We start from the raw sequence: 21,582 nt of genomic DNA, 5'->3' as shown, positions 1-21,582 counted from the left end.
CGGTTCCCAACCGCCAGTCCGTGGACCAGTGGCGGGTCACAAACTCCTGCCTGCTGGGCTGTGGCACGTTGCCAGGCCATGCCCCCAGCTGTTAATGAGCCCCGCCCACTGGTGTTCTCCATGAGGTGTGCGCACAAAAAAGTCTCCTCCTGCCCACTTCCCTACCAGCAGCACGATGGGCAGACAGGCGTGCTGCAGCTGGAGCCAGGGCCGCAGTGAGACTGTCCCTACTGGGACAGCCTCACTATGGCCCCGGTTCCAGATACGGTGGAATGCAACACAGCCTGGCTGGCGGAGCCACGTGGAGGGTGGCTGCTCCAGCAGCCAGGGCACCTTGCAGACTTTCTCTGAGCAGGCCCTCTCCTTAGGATTTAACCCTGGAGCTTCTGAGCTGTTAAGTGGAGGGTGTTGACATTTGGGCGGAGCATTTACATAAGAACGGCCGTACTGGGTCAGACCAAAGGTTCATCTAGCCCAGTATCCTGTCTGCCAACAGTGGCCAGCACCAGGTGCCCCAGAGGGAGGGAACAGAAACAGGTAATCATCAAGTGATCCCTCCCCTGTCACCCATTTCCAGCCCCTGACAGACAGAGGCCAGGGACACCATTCCTACCCATCCTGGCTAATAGACATTTATGGACCTAACCTCGATGAATCCATCTAGTTCTTTTTTGAACCCTGTTCAAGTCCTGGTCTTCACAACATCCTCCGGCAAGGAGTTCCGCAGGTTGAGTGTGCGCTGCGTTAAGAAAAACTTCCTTTTGTTTGTTTCAAACCTGCTACCTATTAATTTCATTCGGTGACCCCTAGTTTGACCATGGTCCTGGGAGATCAGGTCCAGGAGGTGAGGGAGCAGCATTGGGGTCACTACTGAAAAACCTAGCAGTGTGTTAAACCAGTGCTGGTGAGGCTACGCTGGGGCTATGAGAATGGCCTGCATTTTGTCCTGCTTGATCTTCACCAGGACCTTGTGCACAAGAGGAATGGGAGGAAAGGTGCAGAACAGGTGCTGTGTCTAAGGGACCAGGAAAGCATTCATGAGTGAGACCAGGCTGCAGCCTTATAGGAGCAAAATTGATGACGTTTCCTGTTCTGTTTGGTTACAAATGTATGTGGGGAATCCCCGATTGCTGGAAAGTTACCCTCACTGCATTAGGGTGGAGGGACCATGTGATGGGGTGAGGTGTCAGAAGACCCCTCGGGGGTGCCTCCTGAGGTCCTGACACGGCCACTGCCACTCGCGTTCCCGCTCTCGGGGACTCCTCACCACCCGGTCCTGCTGGGACAGCTCCATTGGTCTCCCCCAGCCAAGGCCCCAAGCTGAGATCCCTGCCCCTACGAAAAGCAGCACAGACACTGAACCTCTTCTGGTCCAAGGGCCCAGCTTCCTGGGATACCATTTCCCAACTGCTCGAGAACGAGTGAGTCCCTTATTTCTTGCACTGTTCATGTCTCTGGCCTCAGCCAGCGGGTTGCCCAGTCTAGTAGCTTTTGGGCAAACGCCCGGGGCCTCACTGCTGCTGTCCATCGAGCTGTCCGAAACTTTTGCCGGTACTTTTCCGTGGACAGACCCACCCGGTCCAAAATGGCCACTCTCACTGCCTCATAGTTACGGGCTTGATCATCCCCCAAGGCCACATAGGCCACCTGAGCCTCTCCTGCCAGGTAGGGAGCCAGACGCAGGGCCCAGGTAGCCCTCTCCCATCCAGAGCCCATGGCTACCCACTCAAACGTCCCCAAAAAAGCATCCAGGTCATCTGTGTCATATGACATGCTGGCAGGCCTCAGAGAGCTGGGATGGAAGTTTCCATCCCAGCTGTACACAGCCTGGTAACCTTGTACCCTGCAAGCGCAAACACCTAGGCTATGTCTACACTCGAGGCTTCTTGCGCAAGTACGTCCGTTCTTGCGCAAGAATCTGCAGAGCGTCCACACTGCCCGCCTGCTTTTGCGCAAGTAAATGTACAGTACAGCGTGGTAAGAGAGGGCTTCTTGCACAAAACGCTAATTCGAACTAATTTTTTAGTCTCTATCCGTTAGTTCGAATTAGCTTAGTTCGAATTAACTAATTCGAACTAAGTTAGTTCGAATTAACGTTGTAGTGTAGACATACCCTTGGAGAATAGTCAGGTTGACCATGACCTCGAGGGATGGGAAATTTGAGCAGTATGAAGTCTGAGCCATGAGAGAGAGATAGCAAACATGACAATAGCTGTTCGCTTGTACCACTTTGCAGCTTTCTCTGTGAAGAAATGAAAAGAACTTTTAAAAAAACCTTTCACAAGTATGGAGTGGAATCACATAATTCTTTTTTAAAAATATATCTATATACGATCCCTGAAGAAACATGGATAAAACCATCCTGGTGTAACTTGTGCGTGAGAACAGAGGTTAGCTGAGTTTTTGAGCAAGTGAGTGGTGAAAGTGACAGTGGACTACTGTCCTGCAACCTGTTGTCATGGAACTATAAATAGTTCCACTTCTCTGAACTGAGAGTCTTTCAGAAATGTTCCAAACAAATATATCAGAGGAGCTGAGCAACAATGAGGAGTCTGAAAATTTCTGTCCCTTTACACTTCAAGTTCTCGACCTGCTGATTCTTTCAAAACCAGGCCTAGAAACCATGGTAGATAATCATGTCTTTCAAAGTGAATCATGCTAAACTGAATTAAGGCCACTTTAATTCTGAATGAGCGCATCCACACAGGAGCTTCATTGCTTCAACTAATTCGCTTTCAAATTTAATTCGTTTTCCAACTGTCCCCAAGTAGGCAAGACAGGGAGCCTCCTAGAACTCCAGGGAGCACAAGAGGGAGGATGTTACACTTATAAGAAGCACACGGAATCTTTTTAGAGGAACAGACAATGCTCCATGTTTATTGAGAACATAGAAATCAGTATATGCACACACACACACACACACACACACAGTCCCACTGTAAAGCGAAGTTACTCACCTTCGGTGCAGTAACTGTCGTTCTTCGAGGTGGTGTCCCCGCGGGTGCTCCACTATGGGGGTGCTGGGCTTGCCCCGGCGCCACAGACGGAAGCTTGTGACGAGCAGTGTTCGGCCGGACCGCGCATATGCCGTGGGCTCGTGGCTTTCGCGCTCTTTTCTGTCTCGCACGGTCTGGCCCCCCGCCAGTTCCTTGAGACCGCCTCGGAGTCTGTAAGAGACAAAAGCAGAGAGAGAGGACTCCAAAGCGGGGAGGAGGGCGGGTAGTGGAGCACCCGCGGGGACACCACCTCGAAGAACGACAATTACTGCACCGAAGGTGAGTAACTTCGCTTTCTTCTTCGGGGATGTCCCCGCGGGTGCTCCACTATGGGTGACTGCATAGCAGTAGTCGCCAGAATGGAAGGAGGGCAAGGAGTCCCCATTTATCTGCTGCAGACAGCACCGCAGTCGCCACTGCCCCATCTGAACGAGTGCCTAGAGAAATAGAATAGTGTTTGGCGAAGGTCTCATGTGAGGACCAGGTCGCCATCCTGCAGATGTCCTTCAGAGATACCCCTCTATGAAACGCTATAGATGTGGCCATGGCTCTAGTGGAGTGGGCGCGTGGTTGGGATGGAAGGGATAAGCCTTTCGCTGCGTGCGATTGCGTTATGCATGAGGTTACGAGATTGGAAATCCTCTGGGAAGACAGGCGTTGACCCTTTGACCTCTGTGCCAAGGAGACGAATAAGTGGTCCGTACGCCTGAAAGGTCTAGTGCAAACTATGTAGAATGCTAAGGCCCTGCGGGTGTCCAAGGAGCGTAGGGCCGCTTCCCGTGGTGAGGCGTGGGGCTTTGGGAAAAAGGTTGGCAGGATCACTGGTTCGTTGACATGGAAATGTGAGACGATTTTGGGTATGAATCTTGGGTGTACTCTCAAGACTACTCCATCCTTATGGAAAATTGTAGATGGTGGCGTGGCCATCATGGCAGAAAGCTCGCTCACTCTGCGTGCCGATGTTATGGCAAGCAGGAAAACGGTTTTCAGTGAGGAAATGCAAGGATACAGTCGCCAGAGGCTCGAATGGCGGCCTCATTAGGGCATTGAGGACTACATCCAGGCTCCACACCGGTGGGACTGGGCCATGTTGGTAAGGCCCTTGAGAAATCTCTTAGTAGTAGGATGGGCGAAGACAGAAACACCATCTATCGGTGATGTGAATGCTGAAATTGCTGCGAGGTGCACCCTGATGGAGGCTAACACGAGGCCTTTGTTCTTTAGGTGCAATGCGTAGTACAGTACGGAGGGGATCGACGGACGTGTCGGATCATGGTGGTTCGAGGTACACCAGGAGGAGAATCTGCGCCACTTGTGAAGGTAAGTTTTTCTCGTGGTTTGTCGTCTACTGTGTACAAGGACATGCTGGACTGGGACGGAGCAGAGGGATTCGAATGGAGTCAGCCAGTTAGGAACCATGCTGTTAGGTTCAGCATTTGTATCTGGTGGTGTTTCAGGCATCCTCGGTCTTGTGTGAGGAGATTGTGGAGAGGCGGAAGGCAGATCGGTGTCCGCGCGGAGAGACAGTGGAGGAAGGGAAACCAGTGCTGGCGAGGCCAGCCCGGGGCTATGAGGATCAGCGTTGCCCTGTCCGCCTTCAGCTTCTGAAGGACTTTGGGGATCAGAGGTATGGGGGGGAATGCATAGAGGAGGGGTCCACGCCAAGTTGTAAGGAAGGCGTCCCCCAGGGATGCGCGGCCTAGGCCCGCCCTGGTGCGGTACTTGCGACATTTTGTATTGGCGGGAGTTGCAAAGAGGTCCACTCGGGGAGTACCCCAACATTGGAAGATCTTGCGTAGGACGTCATCGTGCATTTCCCATTCGTGCTTCACATGGAAATGTCTGCTCAGGAAATTTGCCGTCACGTTTGTGGTGCCAGGTAAGTAGGATGCCGTAGGTGTAACTCTGGCGAATGCACCAGTTCCAAAAGCGGATGGCTTCCGTGCATAGGGAACGGGAGCGAGCGCTGCCTTGGCGATTCACGTAATACATGGCTGTGATGTTGTCTGTGAGTATCCTCACTGTGGTGTTTCGAATGTAGATGAGGAAGGATTTGCATGTGTTGAAAATGGCGCGTAGCTCTAGAAGGTTTATGTGTAGCCTTGCTTCTTGTGGGGACCATTGGCCTTGGACTGAGAGGGAGCCCATGTGAGCCCCCACAGCCTAGTAGGGAGGCATCCGTTGTGATTTGGTGGAGTGGCTCCTGCTGATGGAAAGGTATACCTGACAGTAGGTTTGTGTGGCTGGTCCACCATAGGAGTGATTGGAGAACGCCAGGTGGCGGCGTTACCGGCCTGTGGAGATCGTATCTGGTGTGGTCGTATACAAGAGTCAGCCAGTACTGAAGGGTGCACAGATGTAGTCTGGCGTATTTCACCACGTATGTTGTGGCTACCATATGACCCATCAGTCTGAGGCATGTGATGAGTGGAATGGTAGGGCTGACGGTGATGGTGTGAATGAGGTCTTGGATGGCTTGAAACCTCTGTAAGGGTAGGAACGCTCTGCTGGCAAGTGAGTCCAGGCGGGCCCCAATTAACTCGATATTCTGAGTCGGGCGCAAAACGGACTTTTGCTCGTTGAGGAGGAGTCCGAGCGATTGAAAGACTTGCCTCGTGGGGTGAGCCATCTGGGAGACCTCGTGTGCAGAAGGGCCCTTGAGTAGGCAATCGTCCAGGTAAGGGAAGATGAGTACCCCTTGGCGTCGGAGAAAGGCCGTGACCATGGATAGAACCTTTGAAAACACCCTGGGGGCTGACGATAGCCCGAAGGGGAGGACCTTGTATTGGAAGTGGTCCTTTGCTACGACGAAGCGCAAGAACCTCCTGTGAGCTGGATGGATAGGGACGTGAAAATAGGCGTCCTGGAGGTCGAGGGTGGCAAACCAGTCCTGTGGATCTAACGCAGGGATTATGGCAGCTAAAGTCGTCATTTTGAATCATTGTTTCTTGAGATATTTGTTCAAATGGCGGAGATCTAGGATGGGGCACCAACCTCCGGACCTCTTCTGGGTGAGGCAATAATGTGAGTAAAAGCCCCTGTTCCTGAAATCCTTTGGGACTGGCTCTATGGCACCTAGAGAGAGAAGGCAGTCGACTTCTAGTCGGAGGAGGGTCTCGTGAGAGGGGTCCCTGAAGAGGGACGGGGTGGGAGGAGTGGCTATGAAAGGGATAGGGTAGCCAGATTGAACAATCTCGAGGACCCATCTGTCTGTGGTGATTTTTGCCCATTGATGTAGAAAGGGCCTCAGCCGGTGGTGAAAGAGCTGGGTCGTACGATTCGTGATGCTGCCTGTGACTGTCTGCTCGCCCCCGACCAACGCATCAAACCTGTTGCTTGTTGGGATGCATGTTCGTCCTGCCGTTTGGGTTTCGGCGTCGCTGAGGCCTCTGGCGAGAGCGTTGGTTATCGAAGGGCCTCTGTTGCTGGTGTTGTTGCTGCCACTGATGTCTAATGTAGGAGTAGTCGTATCTGCACTGGTATGGTGAGTACCGGCGTCTCTTAAAGGGGGGAGTGTACATCCCCAGAGTTCGCAAGGTTGTTCGGGAGTCTTTAGAGGAGTGTAAGATTTAGTCCGTGGTTTCTGCAAAGAGCTTATCCTTGTCGAAGGGTAAGTCCTCGACTTTGGCCTGTAGTTCCTTCGGAACTCCCGCCGCTTGAAGGAAAGAAGCTCTGCGCATAACGATGGCAGTAGCAGTGGAGCGAGCAGCAGTGTCAGCAACGTCCATGGCTATTTGGAGGGACGTTCTCGCTGATGTGTAGCCCTCTTGGATTACTGACCTCAGGATCGATTTCTTAGAATCAGGGAGATGATCCATGAGGGGGGTGAAGCGTGAAAAGGTGTCAAAAGTGTGGTTGGAGAGATGCGCCGAGTAATTGGCGATTCTGAGGAGTAGCGTGGCTGAAGTGTAGACCTTCCTGCCCAGGACGTCAAGTCTTTTTACGTCCTTATCGGAGCCCTGTTGTTTGAGGTGTGGGGCTCTAGCCCTCTGTTGAGCTGCGTCAACTACTTGGGAGTTAGGTTGTGGATGGGCAAAGAGGAATTCCATGCCCTTCGGTGGTACGAAATATTTCCTGTCGGCCCGCTTGTTGGTCGGAAGAGCCGACGCTGGAGCACGCCACACTTCATCAGCCAGTTCCAGGATGCCTTCGTCAAGAGGGATGGCCAGGCGTGAGCTATGCTGCGGTTGGAGATTCCTGAAAAGCTTGTGTTGCTTGTCCTTGAGTTCCTGTAGCGGGATCTCTTGTGTGATAGTCACCCGCTTAAACAACTCTTGGAACTGACGGAGGTCATCTGGTGGAGAGCTGTCGCCCGGTGTGACTGCCTCATCTGGTGGGGACGAGTCTGGGATGGAAGACCCTGGTAGGTGGTCCCTGAAGGCGGTGTGATCCATCTCTGATGGAGGATGAGGTGGTGATGCTGAATGGTGTGGCGGGGTAAGAGGAGCTGGAGTTGGAGATCGTCTGCGTGGTACATAATCGTAAGCAGAACGTGATCGATAGGAACAGCCACTGCGGGAGTCTCGAGAGTGGCGGTCGATGTGATGACCTTTGTCATGCCGCAGTGAGCAGTCGTGGTGATAGTTGGAACGGGCGTAACATCGGTATTGGTACGGAGAACAGAGCGAAGAGGAACGGATGTCTGATGCCCTGGAAGAAGCGGGAGACACAGAGAGCTGCCTGTAGTGGTGTCTGCGGTGGGAAGGTGCAGCAGCCAGGAATGGTGAAGGCAGCCTGGAGGAAGCATGGGGGGATCCATGCCAATGGCTATAGCGGCGTGGAGAGTGAGGTACCGGGAGAGGCGAGGACGGTGCCGGCGATAGAAGGTGGGAGTGAGAAGAGCTCCGGCGCGGGGAGATCAAAGGAGCAGGACCTGGAGCTCCTGATCTGCCGGCGTTTGTTGCAGAGACAGCCGGCGCGGTGTTAATCGGTGCCGGGGGCTCAGAGGCAGCCGCAGCAGCCGGCACCGTGCCAGCAGGGAGGCAGGTCGGCGCCGCACAGTCCAGCACCGCACGGAGGCTTGGGAGCGGTGCGGGTGCGGGTGCCGTGATGGTCGGCTCCGGGTCCGCTCTCGGAGCCGACTCAGCTCTCTGCAAGGGAGGCAGAGGCGGTAGCTGAGGCAATGCTGCCTGGGGAGCCTGCACATGCGAAGGCTCCCGTGGTCGTTTCGGCTTTGGAGCCGTTGAGACAGGGGGACCTGGCTTAGCCGCGCCAGAAGTCCCCGGTCTTTCAGGCTGGCTTTCTCTGGTGTTCAGGGCAGCTGGTAGGGATCTTGTGGGAGAGATCCTGGGCTTTTTCTGAAGCCCCGTAATCGGGGAAGAAGCCCTGCGCTTGTGAGGCTGTTGGTCCGGATCAGTTTGCTGGGGCTGCAGGGCTCTATCAAAGAGAAGCATCCGAAGACGCCTCTCTCTGTCCTTCCTGGCCCTGGAGGTAAGTCTGGTGCAGTGGGTGCATTTTGGGGGACATGGGATTCCCCCAGACAGCGGATACACTCAGAATGACCAGCGGAGGCTGGCATTGCCTCCCAGCAAGAGCTGCATTTCTTAAAGCCGGCAGCTGACATTTTGCCGGTTCCCCTGAGGTCCTCCTAGCTGAGTCTTATCTCTAGGTAGAGATAATGTGGTGATAATGTCTCTATTATGTTGTCTTTATCGCCTGTTGTTTCTTTCTTTCTCTGTTTGTGGGGTTGTTTTTTTGTTTGTTTTTTGTTTTTGTTTTTTTGGTAACTATGTACAAAGGAGTGGAAGGGAAAACAGCTGAGAAGCGGGAGATAAGAACAAGCAGCTTTTATTCTTATTCCCGTTCAAGTTTTGTTATTCTATGGTTTTTCTCCTTTTTTTTTTTTTTTTTTTTTTTTAAAGAAATGAGGGAAATAAAGGAGAAAGAGAAGTAAGGTATATGTACAAGGGGGAAAAACTAGAAATAGTCTAATTTAGTGAGCAAGTGAAGAGCGCAGTTCCAAGCGTCTGCAGCCTGAGGCGGTGAAGAGGAACTGACGGGAGGCCGGACCACGCGAGACAGAAAAGAGTGCGAAAGCCGCGAGCCCGCGGCACATGCGCGGTCCGGCCGAACACTGCTCATCACAAGCTTCCGTTTGTGGCGCCGGGGCAAGCCCAGCACCCATAGTGGAGCACCCACGGGGACATCCCCAAAGAAGAACTGATGTTATAGTTACCAATCAGAGGCTGGTACCAACCTAGTGGCCAGTTAGAGTGGATGCAAGGAGGGAGCCAGGTTTTGTTGGATGTGATTCCGATGCTCCAAAGCTGTTGGCAGGACAAAGAACCGTGCAAGACATCAAATATTTTATAGGAATGCAAGTCTATGGATTTTGCTGCATCATGTTGTAATCAGTCACTTCCCAAGATCTGTCTATCTGAAGATTGTTTTCATTGTTGTTTAACATCAATCTGCTGATGTCTTTTCTGGGTGTTGTCTCACCCTGGTTTCAGTGGGATTTGTTATCATCACACGTTGGGAGTGCTTGCTTCTAAGTTCAGGGCTGTCATTCTGCTCTCGTGACAGAAGTGTTTACATGATTTTTCGGTGCATCTGAGATCCCGGTTCTCCCCTTTTGGTACATTTGAGCCTAGAAACAACCTTCAAACTTATCTAAGACACACATTCTTCACTCACACTAAACCACTATCACCACAAAGCACAGAGGGTATGTCTACACTACCCCACTAGTTCGAACTAGGAGGGTAATGTAGGCATACCGCACTTGCAAATGAAGCCCGGGATTTGAATTTCCCGGGCTTCATTTGCATAAGCGGGGAGCCGCCATTTTTAAAACCCCGCTGGTTCGAACCCCGTGCAGCGCGGCTACACGGGGCTCGAACTAGGTAGTTCGGACTAGGATTCCTATTCCGAACTACCGGTACACCTCGATCCATGAGGTGTACCGGTAGTTCGGAATAGGAATCCTAGTCCGAACTACCTAGTTCGAGCCCCGTGTAGCCGTGCTGCACGGGGTTCGAACCAGCGGGGTTTTAAAAATGGCGGCTCCCCGCTTATGCAAATGAAGCCCGGGAAATTCAAATCCCGGGCTTCATTTGCAAGTGCGGTATGCCTACATTACCCTCCTAGTTCGAACTAGGAGGGTAGTGTAGACATACCCAGAACTATTTTTAATTGCAAATGACAGAGTTCTGCAACATCTATCGCTTACATCAACTAACCCTATACCACCTGGTAATCATAGTCAGTCATTAGGACTGTTCTGATCTGCTCCTGCCTTGACATAATTGACAGACACAATCAGCCTGTCTGATGCATCTTTACCAATGACACTAGGCCATTCCTTTCTGCTAACCAGAAAGGGTTGCTGGCAGGGTACACTGAGGCACATTATATTGTATGAGGCTTGTTATTGTATTCTTATACAAACACTGTAATACTACATTTTAGCTATATGGTAGGTTCAGAAGTTAAAATAGGAAAAGAACAAGTGAAAAATTACTTAGAAAAGTTAGATGTCTTCAAGTCACCAGGGCCTGATGAAATGCATCCTACAATACTCAAGGAGCTGATAGAGGAGGTATCTGGGCCTCTAGTTATCAGTTTTGAAAATGCATGGCAGTTGGGAGAGATTCCAGAAGACTGGAAAAGGGCAAATATAGTACCCATCTATAAAAAAGGAAATAAGAACAACCCAGGAAACTACAGACCAGTTAGTTTAACTTCTGTGCCAGGGAAGATAATGGAGCAAGTAATTAAGGAATTAATCTGCAAACACCTGGAAGATAATAAGGTGTTCTGCAGGGATCCGTTTTGGGACTGATTCTGTTCAATATCTTCATCAATGATTTAGATCAGGGGTCTCCAAACTACGGCCCGCGGGCCGGATGCGGCCCGCGAGGCCCTCTCATCCGGCCCGTGGAGACCGTCCCTGGTGTGCCGCCGAACGGGCCCTTCTTGCCACGGGGGGGGGCCCTGTCAGGGGTGTGCGGCGTGTACTCACGCCGCGCCGGGGCAGGAGAAGTGGGCCGCTCCGCTGACAAGCGGCCACGCGGTGGCAAACGGCGCAGGGGGCGGGGGTTAGCACGGGCGGCGTTCCCCCGCCCAGACTGACAGGGCAGCCGGCCAATCAGGGGGCAGGAGAAGCGGGCCGCTCCTCTGACAAGCGGCCGCGCGGCGGCAAACGGCGCAGGGGGCGGGGGTTAGCACGGGCGGCGTTCCCCCGCCCAGACTGACAGGGCAGCCGGCCAATCAGGGGGCAGGATGGGCGGTGGTGGTAACGCCCGCCCGGCGACGTGCGGGGGAACGTGAACCCCGGCGGGAACTTTAAAAAGGTGACCCCTTCCGCCCGGGGGGGGGAAGGAGTGAGCGGTGGCAAGCAGGAGGGGAGGACAGCGTGCAGAGGAAGGGGAGAGCAGGGGGAAAAGCCCCCCCCCCCTTCCGGGAGAAACGGATTCGCAGGCGAATATTCTGAAGAGGAAACATTAAAAGCAACAATCTCTCTACCATAAGTGGATATATTTGCACACTATATTCAGGTAAGTTTAACTTAAGAAATCATAAGAATTTTTAAAAATTGTTTCGGGTCATTTGCAGCTATTATTGCGACAAAATTAGTTCGCATAATCAGGTTTTTTGAGCGATATTGTGTGCAAGATACTTTCAGTTTCATTATTTATTCATGTTGAATTCACTTTATTTTAGTGCCCAGCGATGGCCGAGAAGAGGAAAAGAAAAATAGACGATGAGTGTCGGCAATTTCAAGAAGAATGGAGTTTGAAATACTTCTTCATCAAATCCGGCGAGAAAGCATTGTGTGTGATTTGCAACGAAACCGTGGCTGTGATGAAAGAATACAACCTGCGCCGTCATCATCAAAGCAAACATCAGGAGAAATATGTACAGTTGAAGGGTAAAGTCCGTGCTGAAAAATTTTCTAAATTACAAAATCAACTCACATCTCAGAGGACATTGTTCAGTAAATCCTCAAATGAAAATGAATCCTTAACTAAGGCCAGTTATAAAGTTGCCTACGTCCTGGCTAAAAGTGGCAAACCCTTTACAGATGGTGAAGTAGTGAAGGAATGTTTGTTGGAAGTGGCTGAGGAACTTTGCCCAGAAAAGTCAAAACAATTTGAAAATGTAGCTTTGGGTGCGAATACCATTGCCCGCCGTGTTGCAGACATGGGTGAAAACATTGTGACTCAAATAGCGAAAAATGCAAGCAAGTTTCGCCATTTTTCAATTGCAATGGATGAATCGCTGGACAGCTGCTCCACCTCTCAACTGCTTGTGTTCATTAGAGGTGTGGATGAAGACATGAACATAACACAAGAGCTGGCTTCCCTACATAGCATGTATGGCACTGTTACCGGAGAGGATATATTCAATGAGTTGAAAAAAACATTTGCTGATTATAACTTGGACTGGACTAACCTCAGTTGCCTGACTGTTGATGGAGGAAAGAACATGAGTGGCATAAAGAAAGGCTTGGTTGGACAAGTGAAGCAGATGTGTAATGAGAAAAACATTATACAACCAATGTTCCTGCACTGTATTATTCACCAGCAAGCTTTGTGTGCTAAATATGTGGACATTAGCAGTGTACTGAATCCTGTGGTGAAGATGGTGAATTTAATAAGGTCACATGGGCTCAACCATAGACAGTTCAGAGACATGTTGAAAGATACAGACACAGAATCGCAAGATTTACCATATTACACAGCAGTAAGATGGCTAAGTTGTGAGAAAGTTCTGAGCAGAGTATTTAAGTTAAGAAAGGAAATAGGTGACTTCCTGGAAAGTAAAGGCAAGCCACAGCCATTACTGTCTGATGAAGAGTGGGTATGGAAATTGGCTTTTGCTGCAGACATAACTAGTCATTTAAATTTTCTGAACCTAAAACTACAAGGAGAGCAAAATCTAGTTTCTGATCTATACACCCACCTAAAGGCCTTCAGATCCAAACTTGTCTTGTTTTTGGAACAAGTACAGGCCAACAACTTGACGCACTTTCAGCAGTGCAAGGTCTTCATGGCTGAAGCAACAGCTGAGTTCCCCACGTCATTTGCATGCGAGATCATCAAAGACCTCCAGCTGCAGTTTCAGCAGCGGTTTTCTGACTTGGATTCAAAGGCAGAAGAAGTGAGATTGTTTCAAAACCCATTTGAAGCAGATGTGGCCAGTTGCCCAGATGAACTGCAGCTGGAAGTCATTGAGTTGCAAGCAAATGACCTCCTTAGGGACAAGTTCAAAATAGGACTGGTGGGTTTTTACCAGTTTTTGCCCAAGGAAGACTTTCCTAATGTCAAAACTTTTGCATCAAGGTACCTTTCAATCTTTGGAACAACATACCTGTGTGAACAAACATTTTCAAGAATGAAATATGTGAAGAACAATTTGAGAACAAACTTGTCCGATGATAATCTCAGGTCACTGTTGATGTTAGGGACAACAAATCTAAAGCCAGAAATGTCTGCTATTTTGGCATCCAGGAAACAATTTCACCATTCACACTAATACAGGTGTTCATGTGTAGTGTATCAATGTGTTATTAAATAATAACTGAATAAAATAATATTAAATAAATAATTAAAAACAACATCCATGTTTTGATTGTTTTTTATTTGGACCTCAAGTGTGTAGTCGGCCCCCGAACTGCTGTTTGATAGTTAATGCGGCCCTCGGGCTGAAAAGTTTGGAGACCCCTGATTTAGATGATGGCATAGAGAGTACGATTATAAATGTGCAGATGAGACCAAGCTGGGAGGGGTTGCAAGTGCTTTAGATGATAGGGTCATAATTCAAAATGATCTGGACAAACTAGAGAAATAGTCTGAGGTAAACAGGATGAAGTTTAATAAGGACAAATGCAAAGTGCTCCACTTCGGAAGGAACAATCAGTTTCACACATACAGAATGGGAAGCGACTGTCTAGGAAGGAGTACGGCAGAAAGGGATCTAGGGGTTATAGTGGACCACAAGCTGAATAGGAGTCAGCAGTGTGACCCTGTTGCAAAAAAAGCAAACACAATACTGGGATGCTCACAACACTCATGTTAATGCAAGACACAAGAACTAATTGTTCCGTTCTACTCTGCATTGGAGTATTGTGTCCAGTTGTGAGCACTACATTTCAAGAAAGATGTGGAGAAATCGGAGAGGGTCCAGAGAAGAGCAACAAGAATGATTAAAGGTCTAGAGAACATGACCTATGAGGGAAGACTGAAAGAATTGGGCTTGTTTCATTTAGAAAAGAGAAGACTGAGAGGGGACATGATAGCTGCTTTCAAGTACCTAAAAGGATGTTACAAGGAGGAGGGAGAAAATTTATTCTCCTTAACTTCTGATGATAGCAGAAGCAATGGGCTTAAACTGCAGCAAGGGAGGTTTAGGTTGGACATTAGGAAAAAGTTCCTAACTGTCAGGGTGGTGAAACACTGGAATAAATTGCCCAGGGAGGTTGTGGAATCTCCATCTCTGGAGATATTTAAGAGCAGGTTAGACAGACACCTGTCAGGGATGGTCTAGATGGTGCTTGGGCTTGCCACGAGGGCAGGGGACTGGACTTGATGACCTCTCAAGATCCCTTCCAGGCCTAGTATTTTATAATTCTATGACAGTGTTTCTCAAAGCAGTCCATGGACCTACTCTGAGAAAGCTGCTACCGGGCCACTCTGGTTTGTTTACTTACTGGCTCTGCAGCCACAGCGCCTCGCAGCTCCCATTGGCTGTAGTGCACCTTTTGCAGCGAAGGGGAGCCGTGGGAAGTAGCAGCTCAATAACAGCTTTTACAGAGTGGGTCCATGGGCCACTTTGAGAAACACTCTTCTATGGCTACATTACCCTCTTTTAACCCCTCAAGAACAATTCTTGACTGGGTCACATCACTATTTCAAAGCAATATGTGTTACTATACAAGCTGGTGATTTGAATTTAAAATCTATTATTTTTGTTCAACATATACAGCACAGTATAGCAAACAATATTCCAGTTGATACAAAACATGATTATAGGCTGAATCATGGTATTCAGGACTGATGTCCATGAGGGAGATCAATCTTTAAAAGTATTCATTTATTTGCTATTACCTTTGTGTTAGTAGCATTTAGTACTCCCCACTCCTAATTTAGTGTTACCCATAGAAGTTCAATACAATTTTTGGGAGCCATCTCTTTTGGCTTTTCACCCTTCTTGAATGCCAGGCAAATCCAATAACTTTTACTAGTTCATATTGAAATAGTGATGACACCCTCTTAAAAATTGCTCTTTGGTGGTCAAAGGGGGGGGGATAATACTACATTTTAGCTACATGGCTACAAAGGTAGACACTGCATCATCCTCTGTGAGATTGCTGCCTCCATACTCTTCTGTGCCCATCCAGCTCCACTATCAGCTGGGAAACAACTGCTCTCTTGCTAGATGCTAGCCTTTGCCCCGCTGTCCGCTCCTTATGGCCCTCTGCATCAGGCTCCTACTGTGCATGTATCCTACTCCTGCTTGTGCATTGTATTGAAATTATGACAGACGTGCCTTTGCTGGACTATGGCTGTACTATTCCTTCTCATTTTGCAGGGCAGCATTTGTACTTGCATGGATCTTCATCTGGCTTCACTAGATCAAGTTGCTACCTTGTGTGGAGCATCTAGCAAAAGAGTGAAATCTATAGTAACACTTGTCCTTAGTGCGTATAGCAAGCATCTCTCATCTGAGGATCTCGGAGCACTTTGCAGAACTTCACAATACCCCTCACAAATGCCTCCCCAAGTAGGCTTTTTATATACCAATCTTTGTGGGTGACTTATTAAGATCAGCTAGTAAGTGAGAAGCAGAACAGGGAATATATATATATAGCTATCTTCCAGGAGTCTTGATTGCAGATGCTTGCTCCAGCCACGAGAGAACACTTTTCAGGGAACGTGGCCAGTATATATCATGCAATGTATTTAAGTGTGTATTTTCTTAGAACATTAAAGCTGCTCTTGCAGAAGGTAGCAGTCATGATAGATGATGATTACACAGAGGAGCAGTAAAATCATGTGATAGTGCAGCCCTATGTTTCCAGGTCTGTAGATTAGTACTGGCTTTACTGTTAAAGCCAGTAAATTTTCAACTCTCACGTTATAGCAATGATATAGTATTCTCTCCATCCCAGGCAGAGAGACACTCCAGGCTGTGAAACATTTAAAGGAAGTGCTTTGAAATGGTCATTCCATTTTTTTGAACCAGTAGCAATAAAGGTCCCTGGGCAAAATGTCAAATGGTGGCCAGATATTCAGACCCATAATTCTTATTATAAAGTCAGATGGGATTATTCATCATTGAGGGCAGGTCTATACTACAAGGACAGGTCGATCTAAGCTATGCAATTTGAATTACAATAGTAGCGTAACTCAAATCGAAGTAGCTTAGATCTACTTACCGCAGGATCTACACCGAGCTGGATTGACAGAAGAAGCTCTCCCATTGATTCCCCTGACTCATCTCATTCTGGTGGAGTACTGGAGTCAACTGGAGAGTGAGCGGCAGTTGATTTAGTGGGCCTTCACTAGACCTTCTAAATCAACCCTTTGTGGATTGAGCACCACAGTGTCAATCCACCTTATGCTGGAGGCAAGCCCCTACTCTGGCGTCCTGTATAACACAGGCCATAGGACTTCTCTGAGGGTATGTCTACACTACAGCACTAATTCGAACTAACTTAATTCGAATTAGTTAATTCGAACTAAGCTAATTCGAACTAGCGCATCTAGACCTAAAAACTAATTTGAACTAGCATGTCCACATTGAGTGGACCCTGAACCGAGGTTAAGGATGGCCGGAAGCAGTGCCGGCAGGGCATCAGGTTAGGACTTAGACAAGCGAGCAGGGAACCCCTGAGAACTGTCTGTCCGGGGTGGGGGTTGGGTCCCTTTAAGCACAGCCCTCGGCTAGCCTGAGACAGCAGCTCCACACTCTAACTCGATGAGGGGCAGCAAAGCAGTCCTGGCTTGGAGTGCCCTGAATGCCCACACTCGGCACATCACAGCACTCGGCCATCAGCCCAGCTGCACTTGCCGCAGGCTGCCATGCGGGGGGGGGGGGGGGGGGGGGGGGGGGGGGAAGAGTCAATCAGGGGGCTGCAGGAGAGCTTCCACCCCGAGGAGCCCGCAGAGCCACCCCAGTCCTCCCCATTGGGGGCTCATACCCCATTCCTCCCTCACCTCCTTCCACTTACCCCTCCCTAGCCCCCCTTCCCGATGTACAAAATAAAGAAAATGTGTGTTCAAAAATAGAAGCTCTCTTTATTGAACAAAACTCGGGGGGCTCGTCTACACTGGCCCCTTTTCCGGAAGGGGCATGTTAATTTCACCTATCGTAGTAGGGAAATCCGCGGGGGATTTAAATATCCCCCGCGGCATTTAAATAAAAATGTCCGCCGCTTTTTTCCGGCTTTTAAAAAAGCCGGAAAAGAGCGTCTACACTGGCCCCGATCCTCCGGAAAAAGCACCCTTTTCCGGAGGCTCATATTCCTACTTCAAAGTAGGAATAAGAGCATCTGGAAAAGGGAGCTTTTTCCGGAGGATCGGGGCCAGTGTAGACGCTCTTTTCCGGCTTTTTTAAAAGCCGGAAAAAAGCGGCGGACATTTTTATTTAAATGCCGCGGGGGATATTTAAATCCCCCGCGGATTTCCCTACTACGATAGGTGAAATTAACATGCCCCTTCCGGAAAAGGGGCCAGTGTAGACGTAGCCGGGGAGACTGGGAAAAGGAGGTGGGAGAGGGGAAGAGAGAGAGTGGGAGAGGGGAGGGCAACTAAAATGATCAGAGGTTTGGAACAGGTCCCATATGAAGACAGGCTAAAGAGACTGGGACTTCTCAGCTTAGAAAAGAGGAGACGGAGGGGGGATAGGATAGAGGTCTATAAAAGCACGAGTGGTGTGGAGAGGGTGCATAAAGAAAAGTTCTTCATTAGTTCCCATAATAGAAGGACTAGAGGACACCAAATGAAATGAATGGGTAGCAGGCTTCAAACTAACAACAGAAAGTTCTTCTTCACAAAGCAAAGTCAACCAGTGGAACTCCTTGCTGCAGGAGGCTGTGAAGGCTAGAACTAGAACAGAGTTTAAAGAGAAGTTAGATAAATTCATAGAGACTGGGTCCATAGAGTGGTATTAGCCAGGGGATAGAAATGGTGTCCCTGGCCTCTGTTTTGGAAGGCTGGAGATGGATGGCACGAGACAAATGGCTTGGTCATTGTCTTCGGTCCATCCCCTCCAGGGTAGCTGGTATTGGCCGCTGTCGGCAGACAGGCTACTGGGCTAGATGGACCTTTGGTCTAACCCAGTACGGCCATTCTAAGCTCAGGGCTCAGGGTCGGGGGTCTCACTGGACCACCTTGATTTTCATGCACACCTGCTCCTGGGTGGCCAGGCTGGCAGCTATCCTGCCCTAGACGGCCACTTTCCTGTGCCTAGTGCAGAGGTCGTGGATGAGGTCCACGATCTCCGCACTAGACCAGGTGGGGCCCGCCTCTTGCGGACTTGGGCAGGATCCTGGGAGCCGCCAGTCTGGTCCCGGGAAGAGGCAGAGGGCTGGGTGGCAGCGGGTGGCTGGTTCGTGCCATGCCAGGTGCAGGGTCTGCTGGCTGGGTGCTGGCAGGCTTGCACCTGGCACGGGCACCGTAGCCAGCCCGTGCCCCTTTAAGGGCTCCGGGGTCGAGAGGGGGGCAGAAGAGTTTCCCTGGTGGTGCCCAGAGTGGCCACCAGGGAAAGCTGGGGAGGGCTAGCCTCCCACTAGTTCGAATTAAGTGGCTACACAGCCCTTAATTCGAACTAGTTAATTCGAACTAGGCGTTAGTCCTCGTAGAATGAGGTTTACCTAGTTCGAACTAAGCGCTCCGCTAGTTCCAATTAAGTTCCAACTAGCGGTTTGCATGTGTAGCGCCTATGAAAATTAATTCGAACTAACGTCTGTTAGTTCGAATTAACTTTGTATTGTAGACATACCCTGACTGAATTCCGGTTTGAACTGGAGTATATCTTACCATAAACTGCTCTGAAAAGTTATTTCTTTATCCTTTAAAAGTGTTTGGGAAAGATATAAACCTTCCTGCTTCTGGATTTAAGACCATCTCTGACTAACTATTGGGGATTAGGAGAAGGCTCCCCTGGAGAGATAGTATCCCCTGTCAGCCTAATGTGAAACTTTTTGCAGTTCCCTCAGAGGCATGATGGCCACCAGTGGAGACAGGGTACTGGACTAGATAGATCATGGAACTGAACCAGTATGACAATTTCTGTGTTCCTTAACAGAAAATTATCAAGATATATTTGCTTTGGCTTCTTGGGGTTTCTTAAATTCTTATTTAATTGACATTTTAAAAATAATTTATTGTGCATTGGTGTGAATTAGGGTCCCAATGTTCCAATCCATAGCATATACACAGACTGCAGCAACCATGTGGCGTCCTCTGAATTTCAGTAGAGTTTCTCTGCAGTCGCACAGGAGAAGAAAATCAGGTCCACGAGATTATCATAAAGTAGCAGTGTTTTACCATAAATGTCTAATGTGACAATAGTTTTACTGTATTTACCCAACGTGTTTTACCAGCCCCTTACTTCTGCATACAGCTGGCATAATTTTACCAGATGACAACTCAGATACTGTGCTAGATAATTAAGCATGCTTTAATACTTACCTAGAAAGATAATTCTCAAAGTTTTGCCATATACACTCTCTGCAGAATAGACAGTTTCAAAGTAAGAGACACAAGTTCATCAAAATCCTGCTTCAAAAATTATTATTGATCCACTGTTGGGTTCCTCTACAGTGCATTCCAATAAAGTATCCAAACCTGATTGTCAGATTTGTTGGAATATCCCTTTTTGGTTACTAATTCCAATTACCTACTTCAAGTGGGGAAAGATCCTGAGAAACTGCAAGAAAATTATTCAGAAAGTGCATAAATAGAGGAGATTCTAGCTCCAGCTATCTTTTGATCTCTGACATACAGTCATTGTCATAAAACGAGAACCATCTTTTCACATGCATGGGACACAGAATGTCATTGAAGCACAAACCGGAGAACTCAGTGGGTTTGTCTTCCATGTAGTTTGCCAAAAGCAGATAGGAGAAAGCTTGTCACCTGCTTTGAGAATTTCCCATCCTTTTATTGTCACAACCCTGACTTTAAATTTTGGAACATGAGTTTCAAGACGTTTAACACAGCTGGCTTTGTGAATAAAGTCTGTTGGGACATTCTGGACTGAAGCAACACAGTATAAGCCTGATCTCAGGAAAGGTCTCGGCTAGCAACAGAGGATACTGTGTTTAGCTAAAACACAGGAGACTGCTTGATAGGTTGCAATTACTCCTGCCATATGCCTCAGGCTGCATCTGAACCTTCAGGCTGTGTCTACACTGGGCCACTTATTCCGGAAAAGCAGCCGCTTTTCCAGAATAGGCTGTGAGCTGTCTACACTGGCCGCTTGCTTTTCCGGAAAAGCAATGACGATCTACTGTAAAATTGTCAGTGTTTTTCCGGAAAAACTATGCTGCTCCCATTCGGGCAAAAGTCCTTTTCCGGAAAAGGGCCAGTGTAGACAGCACAGTAGTCTTTTCCGCAAAAAAGCCCCAATCGCAAAAATGACAATCGGGGCTTTTTTCCGGAAAAGCGCATCGACATTGGCCACGGACGCTTTTCTGGAAAAAGTGCTTTTCCGGAAAAGCATCCTGCCAATGTAGACGCGCTTTTTCCAGAAATACTTATAATGGAAAACTGTTCCGTTTTAAGCATTTCCGGAAAAGGGTGCCAGTGTAGACGTAGCCTCACTGAATGGGGTGCACATCAGCTGCTATGAATTTTTTTGAAATGACATCTTGCTCGGGTCACATGTGATGTCTATGCTGCTAATCAGGGTTCAGCTTTGGCTGGCAGGATTTGCTTATCATTCCTGGATAAACTTCAAAACATCACTGAATTTCTTTTTTGGTTTTAAATGACACTACAGGAACAAGTGTATAAAATAATAGCAAACATCAGAAATTGCCGCATTGACATCCATGAATTTCAAGATAAAATTGCTTCTCTAGCTGACACCTCTGCGATCCTACCACATGCTGTGAATAGTATACAAGTTAAGGAATCAGTTTCTCCTCTAATATATGTTTTGTTATGAGATAAGATATTAAATCAAATTTGATTTTGGAAACTATAAACAAACACGTTTGCTGATACAAACATATTTGTGCAAAATCAACTATCGTTGCAGTGCGCACTTTAATATACATCTAGAATAATATTCAATTGGGCTGATAGGTGATACAGGCCACCATGAGAACCAGCAATTAAGAACCTCTCTCTCTCTCTCTTTTAAATTTTAATCTACATTAACTTCATTTGTGGGATATGTCCTCCTGTCTCTTCTTCCTTGTGGATCCCAGTATGATTAAATCTATTATGCAAGCAGACAAAAGTGATAAAGGATGACCTTTAACTTTGGCATGATAGCCTGCAGTGTTGGTGATTTACCATCTGTCATAGTTGATCATTCTTAATAATGATTCAGAGGGGTAGCCGAGTTAGTCTGTAACAGGAAAAACTTAAAAAACAACAAATAGTCTGGTAGCACCTTAAAGACTAAC

General features: G+C 48.5%; 2 protein-coding genes across 2 annotated transcripts in view; both read right to left on the bottom strand.

The window, feature by feature from the left end:
* The window catches only part of LOC102454332 (scavenger receptor class F member 2-like), a 264,639-nt gene that overhangs the window by 216,726 nt on the left and 26,331 nt on the right, over positions 1–21,582 (bottom strand). The window lies entirely within an intron of this gene.
* On the bottom strand, positions 3,271–9,690 carry LOC149520855 (uncharacterized). The gene is given in 1 exon segment (XM_089775091.1): positions 3,271–9,690. A coding segment is annotated over 1 exon segment (2,070 nt). The 5' UTR covers positions 8,390–9,690; the 3' UTR covers positions 3,271–6,319.

This window comes from Pelodiscus sinensis, chromosome W, assembly GCF_052426305.1.
Source record: "Pelodiscus sinensis isolate ZL-2025 chromosome W, ASM5242630v1, whole genome shotgun sequence".
Taxonomy (NCBI): Eukaryota; Metazoa; Chordata; order Testudines; family Trionychidae; genus Pelodiscus; species Pelodiscus sinensis.
The sequence above is the reverse complement of the archived record's forward strand: the minus strand, read 5'-3'. Positions and strand labels throughout refer to the sequence as shown.